General features: G+C 35.2%; 1 protein-coding gene across 2 annotated transcripts in view; it reads right to left on the reverse strand.

Moving 5' to 3' along the window:
* Window positions 1–15289, reverse strand: part of CDH10 (cadherin 10) — a 94221-nt gene that overhangs the window by 54385 nt on the left and 24547 nt on the right. For both annotated transcript variants that reach the window (XM_056483886.1, XM_056483887.1), the window contains one exon: window positions 1798–2174. In XM_056483886.1, the coding sequence (XP_056339861.1) occupies window positions 1798–2028 (231 nt within the window). In that variant the 5' untranslated portion in view covers window positions 2029–2174. The remainder of the gene's footprint in view (window positions 1–1797; window positions 2175–15289) is intronic.

Raw genomic sequence — 15289 nt, forward strand, 5'->3', positions numbered from 1 at the left:
CACTTGAGAACTGTAGGAAATAAATACAGGGACAATTTACAAGACTCTCAGAATGCTTTGGAAATGGCTGCATCATTTAAACGCTAGTGCTAATACTAAAGACTTAAAGCAACAAATAAAAAATGGCTTACTCATTTCTAAGCCTGCACTCTTAAATTTTACTTAGTGTTTAAATTCCATAAGTTTTAATATGTATTTCCTTTCACAAATCCTCCAGTGTCCTTAATTCTTCCAAGAAATGTTTTATAATATAATACTCCTATACACCAGTACATGCTGGGGCCCAACTGGACAGCAGTTCTGCAGAGTGACCTTGGGGTCCTTTAGAGCAGCAAGGTGACCAGGAGACAGAAATGTGCCCTTGCAGCAAAGGTCATCAGCACCTGGGCTCCTTTGGAAGAGCATCTCCTGGTGATCAAGAGAGATGATCCTTCCTCTCTCCTCTGCCTCAGTGAGATACTTCTGTACTTCTGTATCAAGGTTCAGGCTCACCATGTGAAGAGAGGTACAGAACTACTGGAGGGAGTCCAGGAAATAGCCAGAAAGCTGAGTAGGGAATTAGTGCATTTTTCATATGAGGAGATGCTGAGAGAGCTGAGACTGTACAGCCTGGAGAAGAGAAGGCCCAGTACAGATCTTAATAATGTTTATAAATACTTGCTGAGAAGAAGTGAGGGAGACAGGCCCAGTTTCTCTTCAGTGATTGAAACAATAGGCACAATGTGATAGACAAAAAATTCCCCTTAAATATAGGAACAAATATTTTACTGAGTGAGTGGTTGAACACTTGAATAGTTTGTTCAGTGAGACTGTGGAGTCTGCCTTTGGAGCTATTTAAAATCTGACAGAACATAGTTCTGAGGAAGATCAAGCTTACCCTGCTTTGAGCATGGGGTTTGGACTAGATGGTTTCCAAACTTGCCTTACAATCTTCTTCTGTGATTCCATGATTTTCAAAAAGTCAGTATTTCACCGTGGTATTTTTCAGGTTCAAAACCATGTAAATACTGAAAATCTACTTTATAGAAATTGAATTTCTTTGTTTAGAACCAACCATTGGTGGTAAGTTGCACCCATCCCTGCTGATACTAAATTTCATTTTCAAGAAAATTACCATTTTGAATTAACATCTTGTATTTGTTTGGATATTATTGTGGCATTATACATTATATATTTTTCAATTAATTCCATGGAAAAATCTAAACATCAACAGAAAATAATTTTAAAGGCACTTCCAGTGTTGTTTATGTATACCTCTAGTAAGCTACACAGTCACATGTACCATTCTGCTGTCTTCAATTGCAGTTCACTTGCTAACCATGTGATTTCTATCACACAGATTCAAAATGAATCTTGCTCCCTGCAGTTAATTGATTTTTCAGGGAGAGGTAAAGAGGAAGAATATTTTTTCTTCAAAATAGGTTGAATTCCTCAAACATGAGCATAGAAAAAGAATGCCATATCTTGTATGAAATATGAAATATTCAGAGACAGAGTCAGAAAAATATTTTATAATGATTTATATATTACTATGCTTTGATAATGAAGACATATTGAGTGGGCTGCTGGTAGGTATGATGTGATGAAACAATAAATCTGTGTAAAATATTTTCATTTGTTTCCTTTGAGAATTTCTCAGTAGCTCCAACATTAAATTAGTGATTTTAGCAGGAGAAACAGCACATCTGTTTCTTGGAAATCTTCTTTTTACACATCAGAATAAAACATAGAAAGTAAGACTCTGTGGAAAGATAAGAGCACTTGAAAATTATATAGAAAACCTTATAAGAAACCTACCTTGCCCACATACTGATAGTCAGATCCTGTGTATTCCTCTAAAAGAAAAAACTGATTCCACATCCAGCCTCGCTTCTGGCGGTGAATTACTTTCCCATCATTCCCTAAAGCACGTCCTCCAAAGCTTTTGGGTCTGAGATCAGGAGTCCTTCTGAAGAGCATTTCTGTATGGCAGGGATGTGGCAGCCACATCCAGAGCAGCAGAAGTAATAGGACTTGCTGTATTGTCATAGTTCTCCACCGCTGATGCTCTTCAAGCCGGACAGCAGCGGAGCGTAAAGTTCTGGTTTTCTTGGCTTGTTTTTATGTATCTAGTTTCTGATCCAGCCAAGCAGTTTCCAGCAGCTCATCTCTGAACTGTATACAATAAGCAAATCCTGAAAGAAAACAGAGAAGAGACAATATAATGAAATGCATTCGCTCCCTAATGTCCAACACTGCTGCTACCATACCTTCATAAACAAAACCTAATGACATAGAAAGAAACCTGGTCAGAAATATAAAGGTTATCCATATGGGGAGAAAACTGAATGTATCAGGTAGCTGCTCTAAGAATACTTCCTTCAAAAAAAAGTAAGAATGCCATTAAAAAAATTTAGAAATTTCTAAGAGTGTTCTTTATTTAGACTGTAGGATTAGTGTTGCTGAAACTTACACATTAAATACTGCTGCCTTTGCTTCAAATGTTTTCCACCCAATTTCGTTTACAAGAATCCCAGTGTTTTATTAATCTTGGTATCAAGAGACACAAAACTCTAATACAAAGTAGTTTTAGAAATTACAGATGGTAAAACACCAGTTCTCCGAGGTATTTTAAATGGTAAAAGGGAATATCATATGCATCAGAAGAACTACAACATGACAAGAAGCAAACTTTTAAACAGAAAAAGTTCTTGAGATGGTCTTTGGTCTTGCAATATGGAGTGATGTGAACTTAGTCTTAAACCATAGGAAACATTTTTAAAAATATGAAGGCCTGTTTTCCAAGTATCCTGAAATACTGAATTTAATTCTATTGTGGGGAATGATATTGCAGGGAGAAGGCAAGCCTCTCCCAGCTCACCTTTTTTTTGTCTCCACTTTTTGCTTTGCTTTGCTTTCCTTTATTTTATTTCTTCCTTCATCTAACAGAAGCATGAGATGTTATTTCAGCAAGAGAAATTTCATCAAGTTCTCTTCACTTTACTTCTATATCAGCATTTAAAGAATAGCAGTTTTTGTTAGTGAGACCATTTGGTAATTGTTTCCTCTAGTAAATTATAAAAACCTTTGATGTGTCATCTTAATAAAGTGTAGTTTTTATTCAGGGTGGTTTTGCTATTTTTCCTAGCATACCCATAAAAAACATAGATGGTTGTTGCATTTCCTTGCATATTCTTCCACAAGTGGCAAAAAAAACAAGTAGTAAAAGGCTTGGGTTGTTTTTTCTTGTCTTCTGATTTTAATAGGTGAGTGACATGTGCTTTTCTTTCAATGACTTTATACTATATTTCACTATAATCTTAAATATTTTTATTTTTCAAGGAAGAGCTATGTGAAATTTCAGAAATTCTTCCTGTACTTCAATTTGATATTATGTTACTTCAATTTGGTATGTGTTACTCAAACTATTTCCAGTAAGCCTGCGTTGATTAAAAGAGCTTATAATAAAATTACAGGATTTTTAAAGTGGACACACCATGAAATACAGTGACATAGTTTAAAAACATAGTTTAAAAATGTCTGTGTGTAGGCATGTTAATAACTGAACAAATTTTTTTCAGGAACCACTTATTGCACTTATTGTCTTCAAGTTACATTCACTAAGGAGAATGCTTTCTCCTCTCTCCCAGCATTTGGGAGAGAGGGGAAACAACTACTCAAATTAAGAATTTTGGCCCCAACTCTGTTCTCAGTAACTCACAGATACCCATTTCCATTGGTCTAAGCAAGCACCAAATCATGTATTGTTTCATTTACCCCTTTTCTGTTTCTCCTAAAAGTTTGATATTTACTTAATTTGTGAACTTTGATTACACACAGAACAATCTGTTCTAGTATCAGCTACTCATGCTGAATATGCTACATATTAATGATACCAGCATGTACAAACTGGTGAAGTGGTCCTCCACCTTGGGAATTATTTATCACAACTCATACTTGTGTACTTTTGAGACAAAGATATACTGAGTGAGAGATGAGGGCTAAGATTTATTCTAAGATAATTAAAAATGTTTTTTCTCAAAGACCATAAGAAATTCTCACTCTCAGTTTCCATAAAATTTGGAAAACTTGGGTTTTTTTGAAAAGGGTGTGTAGAATTTTCTTCTCTCACTCTTTCTTTTTGTGTGGGTGTGGGGAAGTGGAGGGAGAGTTTCTTTTTTCCACTTTCTTGTTGCCATCAGTATATGTATTCCATTATCCACACATTATTATTTGATGTAGAAGTGTTGTTAAATGCCTCTTGGGAAATAATGCTTCAATATTAGGGGTTGTTATTGAATTTCCTTCTTGTTAAATTAGGTCAGCAGAATGAAAGCTCGGATGAAATTTGTTAAACTCACAAAAGTAGCTAATGTACGTGGACTTGGCAAGCACAGCTGCTTAATGGATGTACATACCAGCAAGGCCTTTTCCCTCCTTTGAGACTCCTGCTGGAGTTCAGTTTCCTGCTTCAAATGTGATGAGTTTGATAGCTATCTACTCTAAAGCAATAACATTTACCTTTAAAAATGAGCTAGCAAAAAAGAAAAAATAGACCAAGCTAATAAAATGCATTGTATAAAGGAAAAGTTTGAAGAGAATTAGATGAAGGAAACCTTTTAATACATAACTAAGAAAGTAAACAGAAATCTGAATTCTGTATTAGATTGCATATCTGGATTCTGTGCTGGAAGATTCAATGGAGGAAGAAATATTTTTTACCTGTTTGCTTTTTTGGTGTTTGGGTTTTTTTGGTGGTTTTGTTTGTTGATTGATTGGTTGTTTTTTCATTTCTTTATAATTCCCTGGGAAACTAGTTGGAAAACTGTCAAACTTTGTGCAAAAAATTTATCTAAGGGGAGGATTTGAAAACTCAGAAGACTTTTGATAGCTTTGCTGCCTTCACATATTTATTTCAAAAATAATTAAAGAGTTTAAAATAGTTTTATATAGTTTTAAATGAAACTATTTCACCAGTCTTTCTCATCAAATGTCTCTCTACCTCTTCTTCCAGAAGACCACTTCTTGAATTTTTGTCACAATAGAAAAGAAACAAAGGAAAAAAATAAAAGTTTTAAAAATTAATCATATATATTCAATTTCTGTGAAATATCTTCCTTTGTAATGTCCGTATTTCTGTCTAATATCCTTCTAAATTACAATAAAATTACAACAGGGGATTACTGTGGCCAACTGTACTCTTGTTTATATAGGTTTTAGGCTTTGTAGTATTTTTTAATGAGTTTTCTTGGAAAAATGTATAGTATGCAAGAGACAGCTCAATCATCACTGAAGATGTTAAATGACCATTAGATTTCAGTTAACAGTTTTAAAACAATTAGGCAATCCTTTCCACAGTTTGATCACTTCTATATCTCTCAGAACTTAGAAGAAAATATTTTAATGCTGCTCAAAATGTATTCATGTGATTTTCAACTCCTGGCAAAATTTGAAAGATATTATGTACTGCTTCTCATTCTTGCAACTCCTCCTTCCAATACTAAAACACCTTCATGCTATTTGAAACAGATAAGATTGACCAGGAACATGGCATAAGATGGGCCACGAATGCCTTTAACTGATGCATGTGTCCAACCACTTACTGGTTTAGGAGACAGAACATTTACACCAGAGATGTTATTTCTATATTAAATTATGTCCTCTTTTTGCCATTGTTTCGGCATTCATGTATAGTTACTTTTGGAATTCAGCAGAACCAAATCTAAAATACAAAGTTTAATGCGGATCAAAAGGCTGAGTTAGTTTAATTTTTTTTGAACAAAGAAATTTTAGTAAATTTCTCTTATGAGGAGCAAATTTGAACAACAAAAAATTTACTTGGGATAGCTGACATTTAAGAATTTTAAGTTTTCTTTTTAGAATTCTGTATTTGACCTTGGTCAGACTTGAACTGAATTTTAATTGTGTGACATTTCAAAAAGCTTGTTTAAGGAAAGATATTTATGTAATATCAGTCATGTTTTCTTCATTTCTCTTTCAGCTGGGAGCCATTCACAGCTCTCATCTTGTCTTTCAATCCTTTTTGCTATGTTTGTACAAAAGAAAGATATCTTTGGAACTGATGATGCTTTCTGAAAAATTAGATTAAACTGTGTTGGAATCTCATGAGGAGAAAAAAATTAAATTTTATTTCACTGGAAGTATGCAGAGCATATTTTGTTCTTATTTTGTTCTTGCTGTGCAGAGTTGATGCCAAGAGTGCTACTCTAATATACAGGTGCAGTGAGAAACTTTTCTTACTTTCTGTCTCCAGATTTCTGGACCCTGTCCAGCCACTGGTATAAAGCTATCACCACCTTCTGCAGACCTTCTATCATGGTTCCTACAGCCTTCAGCCTATGGCCAAGGTTCCATGGCCATCAGCCATGAGACATAATTCCTACCATTTTGGCTCTTCCTTGAATTAGGCAACTTGCTAAGGTGCCTCTGTTTCATTAGAACTCTGGTTCCTGGCTTATGATGACAGAAATTAAATTCAAACCTCTGGCTAGGATTGAAAATAATAGGGACTATTTAGCAAGCTAGTAAAAGTAGAAGTAGCAGGGCAGCTAAGCATAGGAAGAGTTGTATTTTCACTGAGCCTCAGAAAATCCTTCCGCTCAAATAGTTTAGTTTTTTTAAATTTATTTGCCATCTCTATCAAAATCAGAAGTTCTAATGCTTTAGAGCATAGTCAAATGAAGCAAGTACGTTAAAAAGAAAGCTTTACAAGAGCCTGTAATTCAAAACACAGCAAATATTTCTCTCTGTATATATAACCTATTGGTGTAAGATATCCCTTAAGGGAAAAGAATAAATTTTTCAGAATAATTTTAAGAGTATCTGAAACAGACAAATTAGGTCTGTCAAATGATCAATTCGTAATGGATTCTAATCTCATCATTCCTGGTATTATAGATTTATGTTCTTTACTTTATGTATTATATCCCAATGAAGTCAACTGAAGTAATTCATAATTTAATTGCTTGATTCTGAACTATGAAGATAATTGGTAAATTGTCAATAAGCTGCTTATTTCATAGCCTGCAGCAGAACCCTTGTACACCACAGTGACCACACTTCAAGTTATTAAATTATAACAGGAATTTGCAAAGTAGTCAGTTATACCTTTGAACTTTACAATTCAGTCTTCTTTATGAAGTCCTTCAACCATTAATCTGCTTAGGAATTTGAGTTGAATGTACATAGTTCAATGCTAAACTAAAAAAACCCAACAACTAACATTTCAGGGATTAGTTATTATAATTTGTAATACCAATAGTATTTCCAAATTATCAAAACTACTTCTTTCAAAGGAGTGTTTTCTGGTTTTTTCACAATTCATGGGGAGAAAGGTAGTGAAAAACAAGCACAGAAAACAAAGGAAAAGGAAATATTGAACATTACAATTTTTGCTAGAGAAGTTGATTTTTTGGGCTACAGGAGATTATATATAACCATATATTATGTCTTATTTTAAAGTATATTTATGTATTTTAAATCCTAACTGTTGAAAAAAAAAACAAAAAACAACAACAAGTAAACATGCACTAAACTAAATCCAAAGTGGAAGGTTAAGGATTCGATCTGCATTCCACTGCTGGTAGTTTAGTAATTGGATATCCACAACTGTACCTAAGCAAATGGAAATCCAAAACATGGAAAATATAATTCCAAGCTGATGTTAAACTGAGGAGGGAAAAGGCATCAAAACTCACTCCTTCCAGTTCCCCTGCTGTGAGGAATATTCCTCTACCCTCTAAAAATGTCTGGATGCCTTCTTATGGAAGAGTGAAACTCTCAGGTTTAAGACAGAGTGGGACATTCAAAAGGTGAGCAGAAGACCAGAGAAAAGGCAAAAGGTATTGTAAACTGCTATAAGCAGGCCTGAAAGCTTCACAGACCCAGAACTTTGGCTTTGACTTGATCAGCCTGTCCTGTGAGAATCTGCATGTGCATCAGCCATCAACAGAGAAAACTATCTGACACCTGTGAAAATAAGAAGCCTGTACCCATGACAATCCGTGAAGAAAAAATGTAAATGTCTGCAGAGAAGAAAGACATTAGCATGTATGCACACAAAAAGCTACTAACCAAAGAACTGAGTGCAAAAAGGTTACTAACCAATTGGAGGTAAACATGATGCTTTTAAATATATATATAAATATAAGCTGTGAACATTAAAGTTTGGCTATTGCTGCGTGAACTTTGAAGTGTTACATCTGTCCCCAAAGCAATATTAGTAAATTATCTAGAATAATAATTTTGACTTTTTATTAATGAGGATTTTGTGTGTTAATTAGATTGCCTGGATAGCTAACAATAATTCTTAGCTCTCTACATACACTGAATACACCTTTTCTTACAGTAAGACATTGAGCTTACCAAACTATTATAGAGGTTTTCTACATAGTTACATTTACCACTGTCACTAAAATTCTGTGGGAGAAGTTATATATGCAGCACTGATAAAATGGCAGGTGACACGTGAACATGCAAAATCTATTTGAATATTTATAATTTCTGCACCCTGTGAGGTATTCAAAGCATTTCATTACACATAGCACGCTGCTCTCCCTTCTAGATGACTCTTCCCTATTTATGAGTTAAAGTTCCAGAGGGTTGCTACCCAATATTTTTCTGCATGATGAGCAAGTATGGAGTTATTTTATGAAATTTATAGAGAGTATCAGCCTTCCCTGCTGAACTCAAGGAAAAAAAACAACAAATCATTAAAAAAAAAAACAAACTAAAAACACTAGCTGAAATTTGGAGGATGTAGCAAAAAAGTGGAAAGATCATATCAGGTTCCACAACATAACAATAAACTACTGGGATGAGTTGACACAGGCAGGCAGCCAGAACATCCACAAGCCCATGTCTGAAGTGCAAAGAGTAAAATTATTTAATTACTCACTAACCAGAAGATCCTGAAGCAACACTGGGCAGAGACAGCCAAGAGGGAATGCAGGCACCATCAGGCTCAGTCCATCCTGGTGGACACATTTGTCAAGGACCTGTGTATATGTAGTTTACTACCATGCTCTGCTCTCCTCTGTGATTTTTATGATCTTTGCTTTGATCTCTCTCCCAAAGCAGGGAGCTCAAGCATGTCTGTCACTGCCTCCAAATCTCTCAAAACACTGACATCATCTCCACACAAAAATTCTACTTGACAAAACAGACAGAGGACAAACAGGAGTAGGCTGCACACCAGTATTCTCCAGGTCTTGGCATTCCCAGATGCATGGTCATCTGAGACAATCTACCCCCGCCCCGTCCCCCACCCCTGCTTAACCCTGTTCTCCCAACAGCTACCAAGGCACAGCTCTGGAGAAAATAATGGAGAAATATAATAATTCTGAACAATCTCAATATAGTGGATTTTTTATCAGTTGTCTAAAAAAAGAAAAAAAGAAAGAAGATATGTAGACAGGAATATTATTCTTAAATATGAAATATTCCTTCCTCTCCACTCAGACTCAATATAAATTCAGTGTTCAAGTTTGAGCACACATCTAATTATTTATAGCATGTAAATAGTTAGACATTAGGGTAGCAACAAAGCATTTAGGAAAAAAAATATTTTTGAGGAAAGAACATCTATACCTAGATGTTACCCAGTCTAGAGAAAGAAAACAAGAGGAAAAAAGGGCTGTAGTTTTTAGAGCCACTTAGTAAAATTAAGAAATTCTTTTCAATGCACACCACAGATGATCTAAGCAATTTACTTCTTTCACAACCACAGTGATTTAGGTTAAGCATTACAAAAATTTTCCTCTATATTTGCAGGGATAGCTGGCAGCTGAAATGAGATATGACTGAATGATTGGAAGACCAGTCTGAGCAAACTTCTTTCAGGCATGAGCTGCCTGCGGCTAGTATGACCAGAGTATTTCTAAAGATGTTTTCAAGCTCCATCCCATTGAACTCTATCCATTCTTTTTCCATGTCATTATTTCTTTTCCTTATATCTATCTATGTCTGGTGCCACTGCTACCAGAGACCACTGCTACCACTGGTGACCCTATTCTCCTGTATGAGTAAGGGCTGTTCATTCCAGATCAACCACATCCTTTTTCATATACTTGATTTCGTCTCAAAAGTGGCTTTAAATTTGCTTTTGTGGGTTGAAAACAACTAAAATTCTCTTGCTTGCCAGTCAGCAAATGATACAGTCCTAGACACATGGTTCCTTCTCATTTAGAGAAGGTCCTCTGAATATCCCCTCCATAAGATTTTGTAGTTGTATTCATCCCATAATGATTATCCTCTCTGTGTTTAGCCTATAGCCATTCATATTTATTATCAGCAGTTTTTTCTTTTTAGTGTTTGATTATTCCTTCCTTCCTTCCTTCCTTCCTTCCTTCCTTCCTTCCTTCCTTCCTTCCTTCCTTCCTTCCTTCCTTCCTTCCTTCCTTCCTTCCTTCCTTCCTCCCTCCCTCCCTCTCTCCCTCCGTCCCTCCCTCCCTCTCCCTCTATCCCTACCCTTACTCCTACCCTACACCTGTCCCTACTCCTACCCCTACATCTATCCTTATTTTCTTTCTTATTCCTTACATTTCATCTTTGATAGTCCATGGATTTTCTGGAAATAAAATATCAGAAAATTCCATGCGAATTTTGCCAAGAATGAAACCTGAGGGATCATTGAATATCTAGACCTGGTGACTATTCCTTCACCCTGTACTGAAGTGTTTGCCTGAGCAGGGTGAATTATAATGAATAATGCTGAACAGTTAAGAAAAAGACATTCTTTTTCTTCAGGGCAGGTGGAATTTTAAATCTCCTAGCCTTTGCTACCCAATGCTTTCACCTGCCAGCAAACTCTAAGCCTTATTAGGGAAATAGAATAAGCACAGAAGCGTGCCAAATATCTAAAAACTCACTCTAATCTCATCAGGAGTTTATATCTTCAGCTCAGGCTGAAACCTTACAGCTTCAGAGAGCAGAGGCAGTTCACTAAAGCGTGAAGAATTGGGGCATTGAGAGACTGTGCCTGCTTAGAAAACTGTGTAATTTAATAAAGTGTTCATTGATGTCTACACAGTGGCTCCTCAAACTTGTGTTACTGCCTGTGCCTGAAGCATGGATAGTCACATTCCTGCTAATTAGATGATAGCAGAAGGATTACATTCTTTTTTAGCAGTCAGGAAAAAATGGAAGCAACCATTTCTCACGAAAAATCACAGTTGAAATTAATAGAAGGCTCAAATTTTAAGAAAGTTTCTTAAAAATCTGATTTTATTTCTCACATTTCAATAAAAGTATTGCAAAATTCATTAAATTATTGACAAATTTTATAAAACTCATATTTGAAAGAAAAAAATCTTGAATGACACAAAGGCACATTTGCAATGCATATGAATTTTTATTCCTATAAATATTTCTTAGAGTTTCCCCTTGTGCTCAATTACTTTATAAATATTTTAGCATAGCATTCTGTTATGGCTTTTTGTATTGCTCTCTGTTTATCTAGCAAAGCAGAAGTTTCTTATGGGGTAGCAGTTTGTTTGACCAGTATGACCTGATATTAAGGAAAAAAATTGTCAGGAGTGTTAATATTACTTATACTAGTTTGCTGTCATTGGATGAAATGTTCATAATTTCTTCACTTCCAGTGAGTCAGAATTACAGATCTTCTGTTATAAGCCTGTTCATAAGCTGTTAAAAATGTCAAACCATGACAAGAAATCTCTTAAGAAAATACCAGATGCATGTATAGTGTATAATAGTCTGTAGCTTTTTGTGCCTTACATTAGACAATCTACTGTACCTTGCAGAACCATGAAGTGTTTTCAGTTTAGGCAATCTAATATTTGCTGTTGCCTATGCAATGTGACACTATCTGTTGTATGAGGTATGTAATGAGAGCTCCTTCTTCCCAAATGGTTCTTGCTTTAAAACAGTACACAGCAGGATGCATCCAACATTTTTATAAATTTGTTTTACAGCAGGATAAATGTAAAAACTTGCAAATCATATAATAAAATTTACCCTTTTTTGCATATCTCAGTAATGAAAAGGATGTGTCTTGACAGGTATTATAAAAGGATATCTCCTCTTAAGTAGCATATGGGCATGGGCATGATAAACTGATGATAGACATAGGTCAATTAGAAACCTTGGAGGCAAGGAAATTTTCACTTGAGAATGTTTTTGTGTACTGCAAAACTATACTATAGTTACACTGGCATTCAAGAGTGCTTTTCATGCTCAGAAAACATAATTTATACATATACTAACACTGCTGTATGAGAAAAGAAAGGTAGACATTGATGAGATAAATTAAATTATGCATAGTCTGACCCTTGGGTTCCACATCTGGATCAAGTGTGTTCTGAATGCCTTCTGCAGTATCTGTATATTACTATGCTTTATACAATCTCTGTTTGTGAATCAACCTTCAAGGTACAAGAGGTTAGGCCAGTGGAATAGATTCTGTTGGACCACCAAGCTGAGCTGGAAAAGTCATTTAAACCTGTGGATTTCAGAAATATTCACTGGACAAATCTATTGACATTTAAGAGCATATTTCCCTTGTACAACTTCTTTTGATACATCTTTTATGTTTGATGGTTGTGCAGAGATATATATGTTGGTTTGCTGGTCTTTATATGTTGTCATTTTTTGATGTTGACCATAGCATCTGAGGAAACAGTAATAATATTGGACTCTTGCAGGAATAGCCTAAAGATAGCCACTGAATTTGAGATAAAAGCCAAATAAGGACATGTGCACGTTTTCCTGTCCAGGTATCATCTATGTAGAACACTACCTGAAAATGAACCAAATACTCACAAATTATATCAGGAAAAAAATCAATATGCTGAAAAACACTTGTAGTACCCACCTCAATAAAGTGAGAAACTCTTCCCAACAAGAACACTTCTCTGGAGAACTAAATCACTGAATTCTACTTTTTTGGTTTTTTTTTTTTCTCCCCATGATGTAACACATTTCACACTCTTTTCTATGTGCTTTCCTGAGAAATACATGAATGGAAATCAGCAATCACTTTGCACTGGAAATGACCTTGCATGGGTAATTGGTAAGGGCTACATCCAGTTGCCACTAGAGACATTTTATTCAAAAAGTTATTTCATCTCTGATCTTTCTTTTCTGGTTTTCAAGGGTAACCAACAAAACACCTTTCAAAGATAAACCCAGAACAGAACTTCAGAAGTCATCCAGGCAACAAAAACAATGAACTTGAATGGGTTTATCTTTTTACTGTGCATCATCATATCCTCTCTCCCTTCCCTTTTAACCTCTGTATGTCTGCAGGTTATAAACTAACTATATCTCTCTTTCCCTTGAGAGAGAAATATCTCTTGTTATTCCCTACAACACTTTTTTCATATCAGTCTACTTCACTGGTGGCAAATATATATGTATATACATTTTTTCTTTACAGAATTAATGCAATTGATAGCTATCTAATAAAAATTTCTTCAACTTCTATATAAACTGCACTTTTTCTATTTCAGATATAAAAGTTTTCTATACCTGAAAGAAGATTTTGGATTATGGTTTTCTTTTCTCCACATATATCCAGATAGGCTAGCAAAATCTTTTGACATTATTAGAAGAGTTATACCTCATCTGTAACATCTCGGATCATTACATTTACAGCAACACTAGCAATCTTTATGGCATTCATTACAGCTTCATCTATGATACAGAAAAGAAATATACTCTTTTTATTGACTCTACAGAACACAACAATAAAATATTACTCTGTTATTCTAGATCAGCTGAGATTGCAGAGAAAGTATGTGACAGGCAAGAAGGCAAATTGCACCTTTTGAAATCCCAGCATATAATAATGAGTGGCCTTTCATTTAACTTCTTCTGAGAGGCTTTTATTCTGTATCCTGTGCTTGTGTACCCTTTCCAAGCCTGCTAGATGAGGTCATTAATATATGACTAGCAATAAATTTACTATTAGTCAAGTGAAATCATTTGCCTTCTCAGTAAGGAGGACGTGTGGTAGACAAGAAAACAATTGTAAGCTCCTACCTGTAGGATAAAGCTATGCTCTGGAGAGCTATAAATACACTGAAGTTATTATAGCTGCATAACTCAAGTAATAGAACATTGACATAATTGAGTGTGGACTAATGAGCAACTGCAAAACAGAATAACAAGCAGAATATCCTTAGTCCATAGGGAAAATATCTGCTTTGCTGCAACAAATGAAGAAACCTATGTGTCAGATGGAGTATTGTGTGAAGTTATGTGGGCAAGCATAAGCAGCCCTTTTTTTCAGAATGTGGGAAATAAGGCAAACTCAGGAGGACATTTGCAACTTCTGCTTGAAGGATTGCAACTTGAAAGTTTTTTCCACAGTTTCAGTGTCTGGAGAATCAATAGTTTAACAGTGCACATACTGACAAACAGGACAAAATAGAGAGTAAGAAGAAGAAGAAGAAGAAGAAGAAGAAGAAAAAAGACTGTAGAGAATCAGCACCCTGCACCTCCTTTCCTATACCCAAATCTTGATTTGCAGAAAGTAATGAAGTAACAGCATCCATGGTATAAGGAGTGAAGAAATTCCAAAATAATGACTTTTGCAAGGAGAAAGACCAAGCAGTAAGCAAAAACTTCTGACTCATTATATAAATTAAAAAGAAAGATTAGCCCATAGTGGTGTGTGTGCATATATATATATGTTTGAGCTAGGAAAGTTCCAGAATAACAGAAAATGAATGGAGATGATGATTTGACTTAAACCCTGGAATAATCCCATGTAATTTTGGACAAACTTGTTCTTAAAAGAGCTGTAAATGGAAGAAAATGGGACAATGGCTGGGAAACTACCCAGACCTTTGCATTCATCTGTGATGTTTTCTTGTGGTATGCAGAGATTGCCTGAAGGAGTACAGATGACAGACCAACAATAAAAGTAACTTTTTACTATTTTTGATTTGGTGGGGTTTCTTTGTGTTTTGTTTGGCATGGTTTGTTGTTGTTTTTGTTTGCTTGTTTGTTTGGTTGGTTGGTTTTGGAATTGGTATTCATAAATCAATGATTTGGAGGTGAGAAATGACATAAGGTTAACTTTCATGACATGTTACTTTTTTGAAACATTACAGTTTTTAGCCAATCAGTCTTCTAAGTTGGAACACTGGAGTAAAGTGAATTGGAAATTGACAGGTAATATACAGCACCTACAGTGCCCACTGGTGTATTATTTAAAATGAGCATCAAATGGAGAGTTTTCATCCTTTTCAGCCAAGAGAAAGGAGAAATTCTGCTTTTGTATAAAACTGAAGTCTGCATGAAAATGAAGTAAATAGTCATACAA

Source organism: Oenanthe melanoleuca, chromosome 2 (genome assembly GCF_029582105.1).
Source record: "Oenanthe melanoleuca isolate GR-GAL-2019-014 chromosome 2, OMel1.0, whole genome shotgun sequence".
NCBI lineage: Eukaryota > Metazoa > Chordata > Aves > Passeriformes > Muscicapidae > Oenanthe > Oenanthe melanoleuca.